Source organism: Dipodomys merriami, unplaced genomic scaffold (genome assembly GCF_024711535.1).
Source record: "Dipodomys merriami isolate MVZ:Mamm:240054 unplaced genomic scaffold, mDipMer1.0.p SCAF_24, whole genome shotgun sequence".
In the NCBI taxonomy this organism is placed as follows: Eukaryota; Metazoa; Chordata; class Mammalia; order Rodentia; family Heteromyidae; genus Dipodomys; species Dipodomys merriami.
The window spans coordinates 13,635,594-13,657,608 of record NW_027203826.1 but is presented as its reverse complement, the minus strand read 5'-3'; the positions used below and the strand labels follow the sequence as shown (position 1 = coordinate 13,657,608).

At 38.4% G+C, this 22,015-nt stretch overlaps 1 protein-coding gene and 1 long non-coding RNA gene across 8 annotated transcripts in view; one reads left to right on the top strand and one right to left on the bottom strand.

Moving 5' to 3' along the window:
- Wdr64 (WD repeat domain 64) overlaps window positions 1-22,015 on the top strand; it is a 120,237-nt gene that overhangs the window by 86,494 nt on the left and 11,728 nt on the right. For all 4 annotated transcript variants that reach the window (XM_070034257.1, XM_070034258.1, XM_070034259.1 and 1 more), the window contains 8 exons: window positions 836-937; window positions 2,147-2,216; window positions 3,116-3,152; window positions 3,883-4,019; window positions 5,688-5,793; window positions 11,526-11,584; window positions 15,015-15,124; window positions 17,771-17,959. In XM_070034257.1, coding sequence (XP_069890358.1) covers window positions 836-937; window positions 2,147-2,216; window positions 3,116-3,152; window positions 3,883-4,019; window positions 5,688-5,793; window positions 11,526-11,584; window positions 15,015-15,124; window positions 17,771-17,959 — 810 coding nt within the window. The remainder of the gene's footprint in view (window positions 1-835; window positions 938-2,146; window positions 2,217-3,115; window positions 3,153-3,882; window positions 4,020-5,687; window positions 5,794-11,525; window positions 11,585-15,014; window positions 15,125-17,770; window positions 17,960-22,015) is intronic.
- Window positions 2,662-21,324, bottom strand: LOC138835748 (uncharacterized). 4 transcript variants are annotated; one of them, XR_011374720.1, is made up of 6 exons: window positions 21,247-21,293; window positions 19,694-19,751; window positions 17,746-17,880; window positions 14,859-15,070; window positions 13,063-13,112; window positions 2,662-4,039 (listed from the first exon to the last, which is right to left on the bottom strand). It is a non-coding gene; the product is annotated as an uncharacterized lncRNA (long non-coding RNA). The 4 variants fall into 4 exon arrangements; XR_011374719.1 differs by lacking the exon at window positions 19,694-19,751 and having other exon boundaries at window positions 21,247-21,324; XR_011374722.1 differs by lacking the exon at window positions 17,746-17,880.

Here is a 22,015-nt window from a genome sequence, read left to right as displayed (position 1 = left end):
TCTAAAACCAAGCTGGGTATCCTGGTGTGGATTGGTGGCCTGATCTACGTGAAAGGCAGAGATAAAGATTGAGGTCCAAGCTGCCCCTGGGGCAAAACCTAAGACTCTATCTGAAAAACAAACTAAAGCAAAAATGTTGGTAGTATGGTAGAGTTAAGTGGTAGAATGCTTACCTAGCAAGTGAGAGGCTATGAGTTCAAATCCCAGCATAGAAAGAAAGAAAGAAAGAAAAGAAAGAAAGAAAGAAGAAAGAAGAAAGAAGAAAGAAGAAAGAAAGAAAAGAAAGAAAGAAGGGAAGGAAGGAGAAAGAAAAGAGAGAAAGAAGAAAAGAGAAAGAGGAAGGAAAGAAAGAAAGGAGAAAGAAAGGAAAAGGAAGAAAGAAAGAAAGAAAGAAAAGAAAGAAAGAAAGAAAGAAAGAAAGAAAGAAAGAAAGAAAGAAAGAAAGAAAAAGAAAGAAGAAAGAAAAGAAGGAAAGAAAGAAAAGAAAAAGAAAGTAACTTGTATGAAGCTTCCAGGAAGGTCCTCGTAGGATTATATAAGCCAGGATCTGACCTATAGATAAGACTTTTCCAGTTAATTGAATTAAAACACTTCTAAATCATTAAATTATTAGTTTTATCATAGAAAAGTATATTCAAGCTCTAAGTAATTCAATCTAAGTATATTCAACCTCTAAGTATTCTTTTTGTATTCAATCTATATTCATATTTATATTCAATACATATTCAATAGTTTTTTAGGAGCTGGTTAGGTTTGCAAATGGTAGACTTGTAAATATTGCAAGTTCATTAATTCATGTAGTTGACCATGTAAATAAATGCACATTTATTGTAAGGTACCGACCTGAAGACTGCTTCAATACAGACCCTGACTTGGATCCCAAGCGCTACAGAATTAATGACATACTTTTCCTCTTCCGCACTCCTGAATGTGCAAGGTAACTAGTACTTCCTCGTCATTTATTACCATGTAGGACTTAACACAAGTGACCCCAGTCACCCCCATACTAAGGATCCGCTGAAGGAAGATGTAATTTAAGCTGACTTCTTGGCTTCAATGTTCCTTGCGAACATTGGGGGGATTGGGGTGGCCCTCCGGGATCTAATCCTGCGGGATTCCACATCACATCAGGGACCACACAACTTCCTTTACAGTGGTGCTACAAATGCTCTCTGGGCCAAAATCTAGCACTGCAGCCACTGATATGAAGCAAAAGGTAGATCACCCTATACAACTGTGCAATCTCCATTCTCTCATGTTTGTTAAATATTTAAAGTATTTTTAAGCTGGTGCCGTGGCCCACACCTGTCATCTAGCTATTCAGAAGGCTGAGATCTGAGGTCTGTGGTTCAAAACCAGCCCCAGCAAGAAAGTCTGAGATTCTTATCCCCAATTAAACACCAAAGACCCAGAAGTGAAGCTGTGGCTCAAGTGGAAGAGCCATGGCCTAGAGAAAGATTAGGGATGGCACTCAGGACCAAAGTTCAAGTCCTAGGACTAACATACATACACACACACACACAGAGTATTTTCTTGTATTTTGCATTAGAACTCTAGGGATTGTTCTAGTTGCATTTGGCACTTGACAATGCTAAATATGTCTCTGAAGAGAAAACACAGGTTTCTGTGTTGGTCTGGGATCATCCACTTGTGATTCAAAATATAGCATCTTCTCTACTTCATGGCTTAAAATGTCATCCAACCACTTGGATATATTGAGGCTGTATTCTGTGTAACTCTGCACCAGCATCCCAATCACTTAGCAGCCCCTTCCAGCAAAGTACAGCAATGGCAGGATCAGGCCAATGAACTACCAGAGTTCAGGAAGCACTTGCTAGCTGCCAATGGACCAATCCCTACCATTTCAGGGATTCTAGGAATCAATCTAGAGCTAGCAATGAGCCAGGCCAGACTTTGGATTCCCCAAATCCAGGGAACAGTACCATTTACTTGCTAAGACTTCAGCAGTTTGACCCAGGAGTGTCTACTCATAATACATTAATGAACATTCATTAAAAAGTGTAGCATGTGATTAGTTTCATAAGTGGGTGGCCCAGTATCTAATGATGGTGAAAGAAGCAATTGACTCCTGAGAATGATAGACTATCTCAACCATCCATCCCTGGAATTTCTCCCTTCTTTATAGGAAATTAAGTCAAGATTCCATATGCTCTTCAACCCAATGTGATTCTAGCAAGGGTCCACAGAGTAGCAAGGTAAGCAAGACACACACAGTGTGTTTTCTCCTTACATGAGCACCATGCTACTCCTCTGATGGATGGCAAAGATGTGTGTGCATGCAAACTATTTTTTTTCTTTTTTAAAAAATCAGTTGTTTACATTGTTTCATATCCATACATTGTTTTTAAGCTTCACACCTGTGAATAATCAATACATGATCATTAATAAAGTTGTTCATGCTAGTGTTATATTCATAAAATAATAAGGTAATTTTAGATGATCTCTTTTGCTAAAAAGTGGTGCCATATTTCACATGGAGAAGAGATCAGATTTAATGTAATTCTATATAATACATGTAAAACAGTGTAGTTGTTTTCAAAGATTCAATTTTATGTATTCTTTGCACATTACATTTCTAGTTAAGATTTTATTCAAAAGAAAATTTTCACAGTAAAAACAAGATATACATATTTTCCAACTACTAACTAGGAGGATGGAAAGAATAAACGTGCATGATTGATGTGAAAGCTAGCCAAGTTAGTTCTTGAATCCAACTTCGCCATTTAGCAAGATCACTCACCCAAATTTGTTTCCACACTAGTTTAAAAAAGGGGGGAGAGAGGAGATAAACACTAAGTGTTATGGTTGTTCATAGAATTAAGAATAATTTACACCAAGAGCTAAGTATGCCCTGGGTATTTAATTGTTTTCTTATTGGGCTAATCCTGAGCTAGTAGAATATCATGGTGTTCTGCATTCTTTATGAATATGAAAATCTTGGCAGTACAGTTTTCTTCAAAGACCTAATTAAAAAATATTTTTTAAGATGGTGCTTAGGAATGCAAACTTAACTACCTTAAGAACTTGTTCATTTAGCATGTCTCATTTGCTTACAATGGCCAATAAGCTTTCTCTTTTTTTGCCCCTCACCCAGGGAAGCAAGCAAAGCATACATGAAAGTGAGGTTAAAGGTCAGTGTCATATCTCTCTTCCCCGCCCCCTCTTTTGGAACCAATATAGAGCTTGAACATAGGGCCTTGCACTCTGGCTTGGTGCTTTCCCTCATGGTTGGTGCTCTACCATTTGAACCATGCCCCCATTCCAACTTTTTGCTAGTTAATTGGAAAGTAAATCTCTGAGAATTCTCTGGCCAGGCTGACTTTGAACCTCAGTCCTCCAGATCTCAGCCTTCTCAGTCACTAGCCCATCTCTCTTCTTCAGAATAATCAGCTCCTTTCATTTCTTTTTGCAGTGGTGAGGACATAGACTAAAAAGCCTTACATGTGCTAAGCAAGCACTCTGCCAAGCAGTTGCATTGCAATAGGATCTTTATAAGATATAATGAAAATCCAAACTATTGTGGAAATTTGTAATCTTTAGCACATTTCCCTACAACTTTTATAGATTTCCAAGCCTTTATGGATGCGTTAAGATGAATATCATTTTAAGCTGCCATGAACAGCTTCGGAAGGCTTTTGCAATGAACCAAAAACAAGCCTTTTCGATGTTTTTCAGTGATCAAAGATTACATTTTAAGGCCTTTTTACTGTCTGCCTTGTGAATTTCTCTCAAGTTGAAACAAAAGGTTTCTGAAGAATAACGTGTTGTTTTGCTATTTTCCTCCTACTCTCTTCTATATTCCATAAAATGTGGGATTCCTAGCTTTGCAAATCCCATGGATGGTATTATTTTCTCCAATAGGTGAGCAAACAGACAATGTCTCAGAGCAACAGGCAGCAAGCAAGAAACATCTTGCAGCCACCACTATAGTAGAAGCTCAGCCTCCTCTGCTAGTCACCGCAAATGAGGATGGACACCTCCGCTTGTGGACCATGGAGGTAGTGGGGCTTGGTATTTCCTGGGAATAGAATAGAAGATAAAGACAAGCAATTAGCCAAGTATTGAAATGGCTTACACCTGTAATCCTAGCTACTCAGGAGCCTGTGATTTGAGGTTCAAAGCCAGCCCAGGCAGGAAAGCCCATCAGACTCTTTATCTCCAACTAACTACCGTAAAGCTGGAAGTGGACCTGGGGCTCAAGTGGTAGAGGACAAAAGCTCAGAGACAGTGCCCAGGCACTAAGTTCAAGCCCCAGGACTAACACACACACACACACACACACACACACACACACACACACACACACACACACACACACACACACACACACTCAGAGCAATTAAAGGAATCTTGATACCTTAGTTTCCTTCCCTATAAATCCAAATCTACTATTTTTCAGCCTGAAGCTCAGGAAATGGTTTTGCAACCTGCTCACTGATTGCTTGATTCACACTTTACAATAGGCCAGTTTTGTAACTTAAAAGTAACTTAAGAAGTCAAACTATCAAAACTGTTTATTATGTCAAAATTTCCTTTTAATCTGAGTTATACCTACATGCCATTCAATATTTTATTTGGTACTTAAATAATATTAAAGGATATTAATAATGGATCATAAATTTGATCACATGGCTAATTCTCAGTGATTCAAACTGTTGGGAGATGATCATTTTCAGTGTGTTTAAACACTGAAAAAAATAATTTGTATTGAGAAGATTGGTGGTGGAGGGTGTACATCCTAGTTCAGGAAGACAAATCAGGGAGCATTTAGAGAACAGAAGACAATGAAAGGATTGGCAATAGACTGGTGATGATGATGGGGAATCCTAAGACACACATGGAGGTGACCCCACTTGTGGGAAAGCTCCTTGCTACAATGGAAGACTTGGAGATGGCACCCAGGACCTGAAAGGAATCCAGGACATAGAAAGCATGGCCACCCGAGCAAGTCAGCCTCAAATCTCTCTTGAGATCACAGTTTATCCGTGAAAGCCCTGACTTGAAAAAACAAACTATTTCTGAGTTGTTTTTACTGTTGAAGCCATGCCTTTACTCCCCCATGGCAATGAAAAGAGAGAAATAGGAGAAGAGATTCTATCCAAGTAGTCTCCGAAAACGAGTAGATGACTCCAACTCTCGGTTATCAAGCTTGCATGTCTAGCCTTCACATGACGTAATATGTATGAAACTCCATTTCAGGTCTAGCTCATACTAAACACTCAAAAACACTGAAGTTTAATCTCTAGCAACCCCTTATCTTGAACACATCTACCAAAGTAAATAGGCAAAGGTTCCCATTGATACCCTTATACCTAAAACAATGTTTACAATGAGAATACGTAATTGTATGTGGAAGATGAATATGTAATTGGAAAATACCATCTGGGGAATCTCATAAAGAGAGTTCTGGACAGCCTCAAGTTATACAGGCAACGTATAATGAGTCTGCATGCTTATGATCAATGTTTGGTGATGTCTTTAGAGCCTTTGGAGTGTTTAGTTTCCAAGAAATTTCCCTAGTGGTACTTGCAAATTATTTTGACTTACAAAAATGAGACCCGTGTCTTCTTAAAGTAGTAGAGGTAATTCTGGAGCTGGGTTACATAGAGAGATTAGATAGCTTTTGATCATGAAAGAAAGGTCTATTTACACTGACCTTTATTTAGGGGAAACTTCTAAAAGACATGCTCCCCTTCACAAAACATTCTGCCATCTCTCTGACATCGCTGTACACTGACTCCTGCAACAAGATACTTCTGGCTGGAAACATGGGTAAGTCATTTCCCCTACACCTCCAGCGTTGGGCATTCATCATCCCTCCTGCTAATGGGCCCTTGACATTTGTATCCAAGTTGCATCTGCTATTCTATTAATACTTACATTTTCTTTTCTGTTTTATGCTGGTCCTGAGGCTTGATTTCATGGCTTGAGATTTTTGTGCTCAAACTTGGCACTTTACCACTTGAACCCCAGATATTTGTTTATTTGTTTGTTGGTGGTGGTTAATTGGAGATTAGAGTCTCATGGACTTTCCTGCCTGGGCTAACTTCAAACCATGATCCTCAGAGCTCAGCCTTCTGAGGAGGATTATATCTGTGATCCATCAGTGCCCAGCTTAATTCTTACATTTTCGTCTTCTCTTTTAGAAAAAATAATTTTTCTCATGAAAAAATATTTTATAACAATCTCAACCAACTAATTTTTTCCAGACATTATTGAACACAATCACTTTTATTTCTATTTAGTAAATTTGCAGTATTTGTTTAAAATTTTCATTACTTTCATATTTTATTCTGGTCCTTTTGTATTCTGAAAATTTCTGATGTTTGTTTATATGTTAGTTTATGCTTTCTATAGTCTCTCTCTCTCTCTCTCTCTCTCTCTCTCTCTCTCTCTCTCTCTCTCACACACACACACACACACACACACACACACAGAGTTGACAATATCTCAATTTGAACTCAAGGGGTACCAGACTTGCTTGCTTGGCAAAGGTGGTACCTAAACACTTGAGCTCTACTTTCAATCTAGCTTTTTGCTGGACTTTGGAAATAGAGTCTCTTGGAATGTTATGCTTTGAACCATGATCCTCCAGATTTCAGCATACTACGTAGCTAGGATTATAGGCATAAGCCAACAGACTCTTTCATTTTTATAACAGAATAGTAAAGAAATTGAAGACTGGGCAAATTTTGCTTTGGTTGTAGGTCAGTGGTAGAAATTTTGTGTACCACATCTCGGTCATTGGGTTCTAGTCTCATCATGGTAATCAAAGTATCCAAAAGCAGTCTGTATATTATTATATTATCTTTTCCTACTATGATGTAAACCCTTTCTTAAAAAAAACATGTTATCATGAATGTAGAGGTGATGTACGGAAGGATAATCAGTCAGGTAATCAGTACATTTCTCTTTTGAACCATGTCACCCCTTTGCCTCACTCTGTAAAAGCTTTTTTAAACCAGGTATATAGAAATAAAATTTGAAATATAGACAGTTCCCAGAATGCATTTCTGTTAGAGCTACTCTCCTTTGGCCTCCCTTGAGATCACTTTACTATTAAACAGCCTTGGTGAGATTGTATTGTTTATCTGAGACCCAGAAAAAGAACAGAGGGATGTAATCCAACCCAGCTCATCTGTATTATAACTAACACAGACTCCTAGTTTCTTCCCTGGTACCGTGTGTGTGTGTGTGTGTGTGTGTGTGTGTGTGTGTGTGTGTGTGTGTGTGTGTGTGTGTGTGTGTGTGTGTGTGTGTGATTAGATATTAAAAGAGCCCTGAAAACTGAGTGTGGTGGTATATGCCTATAATTCTAGTCCTGAGGATGCTAAGGTGGTATGCCAGTAAGTGTGAGAAAACTTTAGGGTTTGCTATCCAGACTCTGTTATAAACAAGGCATTCTTAGGCTCTGTTGCTATTGTTTAAAAACAGTAGTAACAACAACAATCTATAGGCTTTCTTTTAATTTTTGAACATTGTTAGGTTCACAGCAAAATTGAGTAGAAATGAGGACCCCCGTCCCCACACCCTCCCAACCTTGCCCTGGACTGGACAGTGCAGAGCTTCATATGGAATAGTTAAGTGATTCTGATGAATTTGTCATGTCATGTAGCCACCAGTACAGTACTACATAGGGATGTTTCCCTGACCACCAGATCCTGCATGTAAGGGTTGAGCTTTCCTCCCCAACCCCTTGGCAAGCACTGAGTTTTTTACTATTTCTAAGGCTTTACCTTTTCCTGAGTATCATAGAGATGGAATCGTGAAGTATTTAAGCTTTTCATATTGTCTTCTTGCATTAGTGTGCTTGTTCATTTCCTCCTTTTCTATGACTTGATAGCTCATTTCTTTTTAGTTCCTGGTAAGTTTCCATTGTTTGGATGTATCATGGTTTACTTATTGAATGGCACTTTGATTCCAGGTTTTTCCAATTATGACTAAGGCCACTAAAAAATCTGTGTTTAAATTTTTGTGTGGACATAGACTAACTCCATTGGGGAAATACCCATAAGTGTAACTTCAGGATTATGTGACAAGAGTATATGTATTTTTGTAAGAAACTATCAAAACAGAAGTGGTTGTGTGGCTCAAGTGGTAGAGCACTCACCTTGAACTGAAGAGCTCAGGGACAGGGCCCAGGACCAGAGTTCAGGCCCCACAACTGACAAACAGATAAAAGAAAAACAACTTATACTTCAAACAAAACAAAACAAAAAAAGAGTGAGACCATTATTGTCTTTAAACATATTCACCATATGACTGGAAAAGGAATAACTGTGAATAAATTAATTAGTATTTCAAAGAAAACCCATCCTCCAAAATTGGTTAAATTTTTCTGCATGCCCCCCAGGAATAAATGAGAATTCTCTTGTTGCTTCACATTGTCACCAGCACTTGGTATTTTCAAAATGTATTTTGGCCATTTTTATAGTTATATAGTGGTTTTTCATTGGTGCCTTAGTTTATATTTTCCTGGTGATATATTTCTATAGGCCACATTTGCTATCTTCTTTGCTATCTGAATATCTCCTTCACTGAAGTGTTTGTTCATGCCTTAGGGCCATTTTCAAATAGGCTTGTTAGTTTCTTATCATTGTTTTAACTATTTTTATTTTCATTATATTCTTTAGATAGTGCTGGGGCTTGAACTCAGGGCCTCACACTATTGAGGCTTACGCTTTTCCACTTGAACCACACTGCTAGCTCACGATCTATCGTCTCCTTATTCCTGGTATTTTCCTTTGCTCTAAAGTCTCCTCTGTACATTAATATGCTATTCTTTCTTTGAGGTTTTCGTTTTGTGGGGAAATGAGCAGGTATTTGTGCATAGGGAGTGTAGAGCCCTGTACATGCTACACAAGCATTCTGCCATGAAACTACATCACCAGGTCCTGCTTCCTTCCCGCTTTCCTTCTCTCCTTTCTCTTTTTCTTTTTCCTTCCTTCCCCTAGGTAACCTTCTGTCCCTTTCTTTTCCTTTCTTCCTCCCTTCTTTCCCCTTTTCTTTCCTTTCTTTCCTGCCAGCATTTTACTATGTAGACCAGGTTGTCCTCGATGTTATTCTTCTTTTAAAAAATATTTTTAGTGGTTTCCTTGGAGTTTGCAATATAGATTTACATCTGATCAATGGTAATTTTTCTTGTGCCAGTCCTGGGGCTTGAACTCAGGGCTTAGGCTCTGCCCCTAAACTTTTTTCCTCAAGGCCAGTGGCTCTACTTGAGCCACATCTGCAATTTTGGCTTTTTTTTGGTGGTTAATTGGAAGTAAAAGTCTTCTCAGAGTTGAAGGCATGACTCAGTTATAGCATTAGCCATTGAGCGAAAGCATCAGGCACTGAATTTAATACTGATCTTGGACAAGGAAAGAAAGAAAGAAAGAAAGAAAGAAAGAAAGAAAGAAAGAAAGAAAGAAAGGAAGGAAGGAAGGAAGGAAGAAAAGAAAGAAAGGAAGGAAGGAGAAAGAAGGAAAGGAAGGAAGGAAGGAAGGAGAAAGAAAGAAAGGAAGGAAGGAAGGAAGGAAGGAAGGAAGAAAGAAAGAAAGAAAGAGAAAGAAAGAAAGAAAGAAAATAAAGAAAAAAGAAAGAGGGAGAATGATAGAGGGGGAGGGAAGGGGAGGGAGGAAAGGGAAGGGAAGGAGAAGGAAGGAAGGAAAGAAAGAAAGAAAGAAAGAAAGAAAGAAAGAAAGAAAGAAAGAAAGAAAGAAAGAAAGAAAGAAAGAAAAAGAAAGGAAAGGAAGGAAAGAAAGAGATGGGGAGGAAAGGGGGGGGAAGAAAGAAGTCTTAGGGACTTTTCTGTCCAAGCTGGTTTTGAACCAAGATCCTTAGATCTCAGCATTCTGAGTAGCTAGGATTATAGGCATGAGCCATCAGTGCCCAGCTCATGTCCATTTTTAGTTCTATTTTTATTATCTTTGTCATTATACAAAGGAACTACCATTCAATATCTGATCTATACCAATTCATGAATTGTTGCCAGTATCTCATAATTACTTTCACTCTTGTCGAGTTTTCATACGTTATAACTATATTATTATTTTGTATAAACTATTATATATTATATCAACAGAAAGGAAAGCTTTTATTTTCATTTTTATTGTCTACTATTCTTACTCCCTTTTTTATTGTGAAAATACCATACAGAGGGGTTACAATTACATGGACAAGGTAATGAGTACATTTCTTATCAAGCATTGTTGCCTCCTCCTTTGTTTCCCCTTCTCATCCCTTCCTATCCCCCCGCCCCAAGCCCGCCAAAGTTGTAAAGTTCGTTTTTCGACATAATGTCTTGTACATCTCATTGTTGCAATGGGTCCACCTGCATCCCTATTTAAACAATTTGTTTTTTCCCTTCCCCTCCACAAATTATACCAACATCAGATAAGTTGATGTTAGGCGAAATGAACCCCAAGATAAGGATTCAAATGTTTTTTTCTTTCTTGTGATTGCTTCTAACATATTTATAAGATTTCTTTGTTGCTTTGTATGTCCCTCCGCCATGGTATAACCCCTGTTTTCACTGTTCTTACTTCTTATGTGTGAATTTAAGTTTATGGCCTCTATCATCATCTTTCTCTCTGAAAAACTTCTTTGAACACTGTCTGAAAGGACTGCCAACTGGTCACACATTTGTTCCATTTTTGTTGGTACAAGACACTATTCTTTACTTTGAAAAGATAATTTTTCAGGGTATAGGATTCTAGGTTGCTATTTTTTTAATTCCCAAAACTCCTTAAATGTTCTTTTCTTGATGGTATTGTTCTAAGACATTAGATGTGATTCTCATCTTGATGTTTACTTCTATTTGGCATCTTTTTTAGTTTTTCTTTGTTTTCCCACAATTCAAACAAATTACATACTTTTTGAGATGCTCATTTAGATTTTAGGAAGAATTTCTCTGTAACCATCTTGGCTGGATTTGATAGTCATAGAATCATTTCTAATATCATCTACTCCGATCTTTAGGGAAATTTTGAGTGAATAAAACAACCTCATTACGACGTAGTAAGACAGAAATAAAATAATAAATTACATATACAGTACTATAAATGACTATAATCCAGAAATCAGGAGGCCAAGATGAGGCATTGTCAGTGAGTTTGAGAACATTCTGGACCACAAAACAAGTTCCACATTAGCCTGAGCTACACACACACACACACACACACATATGTACATATATATGTATGTGTATATATGTGTGTGTGTGTGTGTGTGTGTAGAGAGAGAGAGAAAGAGAGAGTTCCTGTGTCACAAACCCAGAAATGATACATACATACCCATATATCTATTACATATACATATATACATATACATACATACATGTATTACTGTATATATACCTTTCTGTGTATGTATTTCTCTGTCATCTCAGATTCTATTCTTTTACCAATATAAATGTCTAAATCAAAGTACTATGGAAAAATAAATGAGTTGCTCTTGTAGGTCATATTTATTTAGAGAACATGGTATCTAATTAAGATTTCCAATATTTCATTCTTACACAGAAGGACATGTTATCCTTTGCAGTATTGGTGCCTTCCTGGATCCACCTCATGATGAAAAGGTATGAACTTTACTTTCATACTTTATAAATGTGTCAGCATGTGTTTATTGAACATTGCTCTAGACAAAGAAACTATAAAAGACAGAAAAACAAGCATTCCTACTGTTTTGGCACATGCACTATAGCAACTTCAGCAATGTGACAAAAACACTTAGAGAATACCATCCTGTAGAGAATTTGAATCTCTCTCAAAACAGGGGGAGAGACAGAGAGAGAGAGATGATAGAGACAGAGAAAGAAAACTTGGACAATCAACTCTTGAACAATTTAAAACATTATGAAGTGCCATAGTATAGTTTTTGCCTAGCTCTCAAGAAATAACAGAGATAAAAGGTCAAGAATCCCAGGAGGAATTGAGACTAAGCTTCATTAAGGTAAATGAGTAGAAAACATAGAAAAAACTACACACCGCCAGAATGCTGGTCACACAAATGGCCATATGGTCTTCATGTGTTCATCAATAATAGAGAGAAACATACTGCCAGGAGGAGTTACTGTAGAGTAAGCTCCATAGCTAACAACTCTAGTTCACATGATTTAGAAATATTTGCAAAGGCTAAACTTGAGGACAGAGCTAAAAGGAACACACCAATCAACCCTTATGATGATTTTTAAAGAATGAGCCAGGTGCTAGTGGTTCATGCCAGGAATCCTAGCTACTCTGGAGGCTCAGATCTGAGGATTGCAGTTTGAACCTAATCCAGGCAGTTAAGTATATGAGATTCTGATCTCCATTTAACCATCAAAAAGTTGGAAGTGGAGCTATGGCTCAAGTAGTAGATCCTTATCCTTGAACAACAACAACAACAATAAAAAAAAAAAAAAGCTTAGGGATAGTACCCAGGTCTAGCCCTGAGTTCAAGCTCCAGGATTGGCACAGAAAAGAGAGAGAGAGAAAGAGAGACAGAGAGGGACAGAGAAAGACAGAGACAGAGTCAGAGAAATACAGAGAAAGAAAGAGAGAGACGGAGACAGACAGAGCCTGAGATGGAGGCAGAGACAGAGACAGAGACAGAGAGAGGACCTTGGGCTAATCTTTTTTTTTTCTTTTTCTTCTTTTGATTTTGTTGCCAGTACTGGGGCTTAAATTCAGGACTGAGTCCAGTCCCTGAGCCTCTCTGAACTCAAAGCTAGTGCTCTACCACTTGAGCCATATGCTACTTCCAACTTTTTCTGAATAGTATGTTGGAAATGAGTCTCATGGACTTTCCTACCCAAGCTGGCTTTGAACTGCAATCCTCAGATCTCAGTTTCCTGAGCAGCTAGAATTACAGGTTTGAGCCACCGGTGCCTGGCTAATAATTCTTTTTCTAAAATATATTTACTGTTATTATAGAGGTTACAGGTAATAAGATAATGAGTATATTTCTTCTTGAACCATGTCTCCCCTTCTCTTGCTGTCTCCCATTTTTTCTTTACTGTTCCCACCCAAGGGATGTATAGTTCATTTTCCACATAGTGCCTAATGAGTACCATACCTGTGTTTGTTCACCCTTTGCTTCAACCTTTCAGTGGTCCCTGCTTTGCCCTGCCAAAGACAAACTAACATAAGATGATAGGAAAAGACAACAAAAACAGAAACAACAACAAAAATCCCTTCTTTCATTTTCTTGGATCATTTCATAAAATATTCTTTTATATGATCATATACATATAGCTATGACCTTTGTGACCTGCTCCTATGAATATCCTCTTTTGGTCTCACTGTGCATAAGTCTCTAGGGGCCTGGATAATTCATCATGCCCCAGTGTATTTTTTAAATCATCCAGCATGTTTACTTGGAGATTTATAGACACATTATAATGATTACAAATGAAAGAAAAGATTCAACCTACGTTTCTTTGGATCAGGCTTACTTTGCTTAATATAATTTTTTCCAAGTCTTCCCATTTCCTTACAAATGGTACAATAGCATTCTTTCCTGGGCAGTTATTCTTGATAATTCCTACTCCACATCCCAACTGAAGAGCAAAATAGCCAATATTTTCTCTAGATAAAATTTTCAAATAAGAAAAAACTCTTGCCAGGTGTGATATACACCTATATTCCCAGCCTCTCTTGGAGGCAGAGACAGGAAGATCATCTTGGAAGGCTAGCCAGGGCCAGGCACAAAAGGTCTAGAGGTATAGTTTAAGTGGAAGATCACTTGCTTACTAAGCATAAGGCCCAGAGTTCAATCCCCAGCACCCAAAAATAGAGAATAATATTAATTAATTAATTAATTAAAATGTAATTTTGCCAATTTCCTATGGATCTTCTCCCAGCTCTGCTTCTCCCCATTCCTGGTTATCTTCATTCTTGGTCTTCTACAACCCTTTCTTAAGGCTGCTCTTTAATAATGTACTAATAACCATCAACTAAATGAAATGCTAATTTTCGATTCCTCAACAAAGTCAGGAGCTATTTCCTCTCCCCAGGTATGTGCAGATTAAGAAAAAAATTATCTTATAAATATGTTGGAAACAATCACAAAAAAGAAAAAAACATTTGAATCCTTATCTTGGGGTTCATTTCACCTAATATCAACTTGTCTGACAGTTTGTTTGTCTCAGACATATACTAGTTATTGCAAATAAGGGAAACCATGGGACCTTTGTTTCTTTGGGGCTGGCTTACTTCACTTAATATAATTTTTTCCAAGTCTTTTCATTTCCTAACAAATGGGGCAATGTCATGCTTTCTGATGGAGGCATAGAATTCCATTGTGTATATATGTATATATACCACATTTTCTTGATCCATTCATCTACTGAGGGGCATCTGGGTTGGTTCCATATCTTAGCTATGGTAAATAATGCTGCAGTAAACATAGTTGTGCTGGTAGCTTTAGTATGGTCTTGTTTGTCATCATTTGGGTAAATGCCCAAAAGTGGGATTGCTGGGTCTTAGGGGAGCTCCATGTGTAGTCTTTTGTATGTACCTCCCCCATGGTATAAGCCCTGCTTTCTCTGTATTTGATGTTGATATAATTTGTGGAGGGGAAGGGAAAAGATAAATCATTTAAATAGGGTTACCGGTGGACCCATTACAACAATGAGATGTACAAAAACGAACTTTACAACTTTGGCAGGGTGGGGGGTGGGGGGTTGGGAGGAGGTGTTGGTGGGGGTATGGGGGAGGGGATGGAGAGAGGAAGGGAAGGTATGGGGAAACAAAGGAGGAGGCAACAATGCTTGATAAGAAATGTACTCATTATCTTGCCCATGTAATTGTAACCCCTCTGTATTTTCACAATAAAAAAAAAAAAGAAATCCTTAAACTTAGGCTTTTTACCTCAGTGAGCAAGAAAATAATTAGGAACACAATCACTCAGTGTAGCGGTCCACACCCATCCACTCCTGAACACAGCTTCGTAATGAGCAATGGCTTTGCTTAAAGTTAAATTCCTTGATTTAATCCCAAGGGATATGTCTTATTGTTGCCATCTAGAAATTCAAGCAGCTGCTTTCCTGGCGTGCTCATTCTTTAGAAATTGTTCAAGTAGCCTACGTGGAAGACAAGCAAGTGGTGGTTACTGCTTCTGTGGATGGCTCTGTGAGGTAAACCACGAAGGTGAAGGAAGAGGTGGGAAGGGGAGGAATGGGTGAGAATATTGAAAGGTGTGACATTGATCAAGACATATTATATTCATAACCTGCTTCGTTAAATGCCAACTCCTTTATACAGCCTTTATACAACTGTATATACTCCTTTATACAACTTAAAGATAATGTTTTAAAGATATAACAACTACAAACAACAACAACAAAGGTGAAGGATACAACTTTGGGGAGATAAAGCATGGCTCAAGAGCCTAAGGCCCAGGAAACCAAGCAGAGAGGCAGGAGGTCTGTTTGGGAGAGCTCCATGGGGAGCACTAAACACTAGGAGATGTAGAAGACACTATGTTGAAAAATGAAAAACAAACTTTACAATTTAGATGGTGGAAGCAGTGGGGAGTGTAGTAGTGGGGAGTATAGTTGGGGAGGTGGGAGGAAAGGGATGGTAGGGGAAAAAAACAAAGGAGGAGGCAACAATGCTTGCTAAGAAATGTACTTATTACCTTGCTCATGTAACTGTAACCCTTCTGTATAGTATTTTCACAATTAAAAAACTTATTTAAAAATAAGAGAAAAAAACAAGAATAACTTACTTCCATGAGGGTCAAACACAGCATGAATTTACAGTTGAGTGAAGTAGTCCTTTACCTTTCCAACTTTTTGTGTTTTAAGTCTATTTCCCTTTGGTAAAGGCTTTGTCACGCTGGGAAACTAAAATATAGGGATATATGTCACTCTCTGGACACTGTCAAGTGTAAGGAAAGGATACCTCCATTTCTGCCTCTTCTCAGTCGCTACCTACGTGTTTTATTTTGTTGTTTTGGTGTGTGTGAGCTTGATGGTACCGAGGTTCGAACTCAGGGCCTCAGACTTCTCAGTTTGAACTATATCTCATTTCATTTTTGTCATTTTTCAGATAATGCCTCATGATTTTGCCGGGACTGGCCTCAGATCATGACCCTCCCACTTATGACCTCTACATAGCTAAGTCTATGTTTGTGAATCACAATGTCCAGCTCGTTAAAATGGGGGTCTCACTATCTCACTAACTTTTTATTCTAGTTGACCTCAAACTGAAATCCCCCTGATCTCTATGTCCTGAGTAGCTGGGATTCAGGCAAGAACTAGCATGCATGGCTAGTATCTACCTATTTTGAAATTTCATGCTACTTACACTTTGAAGAATCTATTCTTAGTTCTTTAAGCTCATCCTTCTCCTTCTAGGTCATTGCTTCAGGACACCTGATTATTATTTCCATCATTTGCTCCTCTGAGGTTCAAATCAGGACATAAAAGGAAGATCTTCAAATGCTGTTTTATTTTCCCATAAGCAATGTAATTTCTTCACTCTTGCCAGGGAATCCAATATTATTTTAAACCCCATAGGCTATTTCACAGGGAATTTTTGGAGTGAATTGAGATGAAATAAGTATATGGGTAAAGAGACATGCCATTTGCCAGCCTATATAAATCTCAGCTATAGACATTCCTATGGGGACCCCAAAACAGTAGGTAGGAATTGTTGATGGGGTTCACAGTGACTGTTACTGAATCAGGATTACTAAAAGCATCTCCAGATGTCTCTCACAAATTCTGTGGTAGTTGATTCTATTTATTTATTTGCTTATTTACTTATTTATGTATTTATTTATTTATTTTGTGCCAGTGCTTGAACTCAGGGCCTGGACAATATCCCTGAGCTTTTTTTTCCCCACAAAGCTAGCTCACTACTTCTCGCCTATTCAAAACACAGACCTGACTACTTCTCTTTGAAACCACCACCAGGTTAATGACTCCAAAGGCTTTGTGTATAGCTTCAAACTCTGGGTAGATCAGCCTCCACCCAGGAGAACTATGTGTCTCACAGTTAGCCCTGTCCCAAAGCAAACTCACCATGACTTCTTCCACACCTGCTTGTCCTGTTGTGGATTCTGTTTTGCTCAGTTTTCCCCAAATATTAAATGTGTCTATTGGCTCAGAAGCTCACTGTGATGGGGCCTTTATAGACTTTCCTAGCTTTATCTTGCATTGTCTTCCTCACATGCCCCTGACTCTAAGATGTAAAAGTTTCTGCTTCTGGCTTCTTTTTTTTCTGGTCTTTAATTGGAGATAAGAGTCTCATATACTTTCCTGCCTGAGCTGGCTTTGAACTACAATGCTCAGATCTCAGCCTCCTGAGTAACTAGGATTATAGACAGGAGCCACTAGCACCTGGCTGATTTTATAAGTAGCACACTGTGCTAAGGCCTAACTAAACTAAGAGATTGTCAGTCAATGTGAATTATGATTAGCCTGGGGAAGTCGTGTTTTAGGAAAAACCTGTTTTAGTCTTGTTCAGATAAATAAGAATTTTCAGTTTGGATTCAAATTAATATTTCCCTGAAAGGCTGTAGGTTAGAATTCTAACCATATAAAATGTTTGCATTCTGCTCTAGGTGCTTGCTCAGTGATAGAGGACTAGCATGATTGAAATCCTGGATTTGTGAAAGTTTACATAAAATGAACTGTGCTGTACTTAGAAAGAAGAGTCCTGGATTCAAGTTTATAACCCTTGATAGTCTAGTATAACCTATACAATTTATGATCAGACTAACTTGGGCTGAATTCCTCAGTTTATTTACCCTCTTTTCTTTGGCCTTCCTTCAGGCTCTGGCATGCCGTCAATGGTCATTATTGTGGATATTTTGGACAACGACGAGCTTTAGATTTAACCATGTCAATGGATTTCATTTTGCCTTGTGATGTAACTGAATGTCCTATAGAAATCAAAGAAGAAAGCAAGTTCACAGAGAAGAAACAGAAATATGAATACCCTCTGGTATTTGACCGGGAAAGGTAAGGCCAGGGGTATTTCTTTACATGATAAATAAAAGTTAAACTCTTAAAAGTCTTTCTTTTGCTGCATGTGAAGCACTCAAATGAGAAAACTGAACCTATTTAATCATCCTGCAATCTTGTGAAAGGGAGAAATCTATAAACTAAAAGCTCTGATTCTCTATAGTAGTACTCTGAATAACCAAAAGTTAAATTGGATTTGTTAGGAAAAAAAAAAAAAAAAAAGGAAGCTGGGCGCCCATGACTCATGCCTGTCATCCTAGCTACTCCGGAAGCTAAGGTCTGAGGATCGTGGTTCAAAACCAGCCCGGGCAGGAAAGTCTGTGAGACTCTTATCACCAATTAACCACCAGAAAATTGAAAGTGGCACTGTGGCTGAAGTGGTAGAGCACTTGCCTTGAGCTGAAGAGCTGAGGGGACAGCACCCAAGCCCAGAGTTCAAGCTCCATGACTGACAAAAACAAAAGGCAATTTGCCTAAGGAAAGCACCAAATAATTAAAGACTATGTCTGAAGCTTGGAATATGGTTTAGTGGTAGAGTGCTTGCCTGGGTTCTATTCCTCAATACCACATAAACAGAAAAGGTTGGAAGTGGCACTGACGCTTAAGTGGTAGAGCACTAGCCTTGAGCACAGTGAGGTTCAGAGACAGCATCCAGGCCCTGAGTTTAAGACCCAGGACTTGAAAAAAAAAGATGATGTATGTATGTGTATAATATGTGCATGTGTGTATATATGTGTGCAGACATCATGGCTGTGCAAGGGGTGTTTCATTGTGACATTTCTATGCATGTAAGCAACATATCCCCTCTCATTCTACTCATTATTAAAATAATTTTGAAATGCTGCATTGTTTTATTTGTATTCATGCAAATAAACTACATTGAACATATTCTTCCTCATTCCCTCTCTGCTTTAGCTCTCCTTCCTCTAACTGGCACCCCACCCATATCCTGTTTTACTTTTCTTTTTTTCTGTGTATTAGTTGGAACAAGGGACTTCACTGCAGTATTTTCAAGGCAGCCTTTTTAATCTTAGAGTCAGGGCATGCGAGGAAGACAATGCAAGATAAAGCTAGGAAAGTCTATAGAGGCCACATCACACTGGGCTTAGGAGCCAATGGGCACATTTAATACTTGGGGAAAACTGAGCAAAACAGAATTCACAACAGGACAAGTAGGTGTGGAAGAAGACATGGGCAAGTTTGCATTGGGACAGGGCTAACTGTGAGATTTGTGGTTCTCCCAGGTGGAGGCTGATCTACCCAGAGTTTGAAGCTATACACAAAGCCTTTGGAGTCATTAGCCTGGTGGTGTTTTCAAAGAGAAGTAGTCAGGTCCTGTGTTTCAAATAAGTAAAGATTGAAAACTATGGAGCAATAATCAACCTGTAATAAGCAGGCCAAGGTAAATACAGGTATAGACAGTAAAGAACTTTGAAAAAGAATGACTAAGAATTTGAGAGAATAAACTCAAGCAAGCAAGAAGAGAGAATTTGAGTACAAGGGTGGTGCAAGGCCCATAGAAAAATGAACACTGGGATTGAAATGAAAATACCATTGAAGCCGGGCACCAATGGCTCATGCCTGTAGGCCTAGGATCAGATCTCAGGAGGCTGAGATTTATGCATCATGGTTCGAAGCCAGCCTGAGCAGGAAAGTCTGTGAGACTCTTATCTCCAATAAACCACCAGAAAACCGGAAGTGGCTCTGTGGCTCAAGTGGTAGAGCACTCACCTCCAGCTGAAAAGCTAAGGAACAGCGCCCAAGCCCAGACTGCAAGTCCCACGACCAACTAAAAAATAAAAAGAAAAGGAAAATACCATTGAGGGTAACTTCAGTGGAGGGTTGGGAGAGATCCCATGCCAATGGCTGAGAAACAGAAGGTACAATGTGAAGATAGGATAGAATGATTTTCAATATATTGTTCAAGCACTGAGGTTTAATGGCCTTGTATGTGGCAGGTAGATACTCCACCATAAAAGCCACACATCTTTTGTTGGTTGTTTGTTTTTGTTATTTTTAAAACAGTTTCCCAACTTTTACCTGTGCTGGCCTGGATCATGATCCTCCTATTTCCACTTCCTGAGTAATTAATAGGCATGCACCACACTCATCTTTTTATTGACTGAGATAAAGGTCCCATGAACTTTTTGCTGGAAGCCTAATCCTTTCAATCTCAGCTTCCTGAGTAGGTAAAATTACAGGCATAAACCACCATGCCTGGCTTAAATCTTAATTGTATAATTTTATGGAGCACGGTGTCATACTTCGATATATTTATACAGTGGGTAATGGTCAAATTAAAATAGTTCATACTGCCCCATTCAAGTGTCTTGTACATTTCTATTAACTTGTAGTAATTATACTTATTTTTGAGGTACAATGTGGTTGTTTTAGTACATGTATCAAAAATGGGATGATTGTTCTCATCTATTTATCACTACTTTGTGTTTGAAGCTCTCAAAATTATTGTCAAAAATGTCAATCAGAATATAATAGAGAACATTAGAGGCAGAAAACTGCAGAGGGTGTTGGAGGGAATAAAGAGGCTGGATAACAGATAGGAAAAACTCACAATAGAGATTGCTTTTTCTTTCCTTTCCTTTCTTTTTCTGTTTTTTCTTTTCTTTCCTTTTTTCTTTCCTACCTTCCTTCCTTTATTTCTTTCCTTCTTCCTTTCTTGACATTACTGGGGTTTTAATTCAGGGTCTGTGCTTGCTCAGCTGATACCCTGCCACTTAGGCCTCATTTCTTACTGGTTATTTTGGAGATGGAGTCTTTTTTATATTGTCTGCTAGGCTCATCCTGTACAGTCCTCCAGGTCTCAGCCTTCTAAGTAGCTAAGTTTATAGATGTAAGACACCAGCACTCAGCCACATTGCTTTTTGAAGATGGCAAACGCTAGTTAAGGAAGCCACTGTCTTATAGATTTGTTTGGTATTTTGAGAGGGTTGAAATACTTGAAGGTGTAGGGAATAGAGTATTCTTTAGTAGAGAATAGGGTGAACTTGAGCAGCTGTTTTTCACTTTTTGCAATTTCAGTTCTTGCCTGATTGTGGTGGTGCCCTTGTTATAGTGAAAGAGGTTGGTACTCATCTGAGTTCTCAGAATCAGCAGAGCTTGATCTTAGAACAGGTTTATATGTCTAATACTTGGGAGACCAGAAATGCCTGGAAATGATTCCGAAAATCAGAATTTGAAGACCCAACCCAGATGGTTCTCAAGTGGGAAGCATCAAAGGAGTGAGTCCAAGATAAAGTCCCTCAGGAAAACACTGAATCACTCACCACTGGGAGGCCCAATGTCCATATATAATACGCAGGGTGGTAGAAAGGCTGTAAATGGAAACAGAAGCAATCAGAACCAACACAGAATTCAGGTGGAAAGTGAAAACACTCTTGTCACAATCAAGAAGAATTCTAAGTGACTTCAGAGGCTCCCGTGGAATTACTGGAGATGATGACTGACCAAGATGATCAGCCTTGTCTTTTTGGTAACCATTTGGCTCGAAACATCCATGTGTCTCAATATATATGACAATGTATTCTGATGTGTGAATGTGAGTTTCTGTTCACTCTGAGTCTTATGAAGACTTGGATCTTGTCCTTTACATTTGTCATCCTACCTCTTAGATCAGTGCCAATAGCCATTAGATACTCATATTTGGGGGAGGAAGATGACTATTGAACATCATAAGCAGAAGAACTACTGCAAATGTCAGACATGTAGGCATGAAAAGGAATGTTGTATCTGGGATAGCTAGTTGATAGATATGTTTTTACATGGTTATTACTAAATATTTTTACTTCTCTTATAGCAAAATAGGCCTTGTGCTATAGAAGGACTTCATCTCAGGACATATTCTCTATTGTCTTTTAAAAATGCTTTTAATGCTTACATTTGACTTTCTGAATATGTACTTAACTTTCCAATTATAAAGGAAGCTTCCCAGGTCATGTAAAAATCAAACATTGTACATATAGAAAGTTTTTGCTGTCCGAATTACAGTTTTTTCCCCCTCAGTAATGGGTGGTGAATTTTCAAGAGATGATCAGG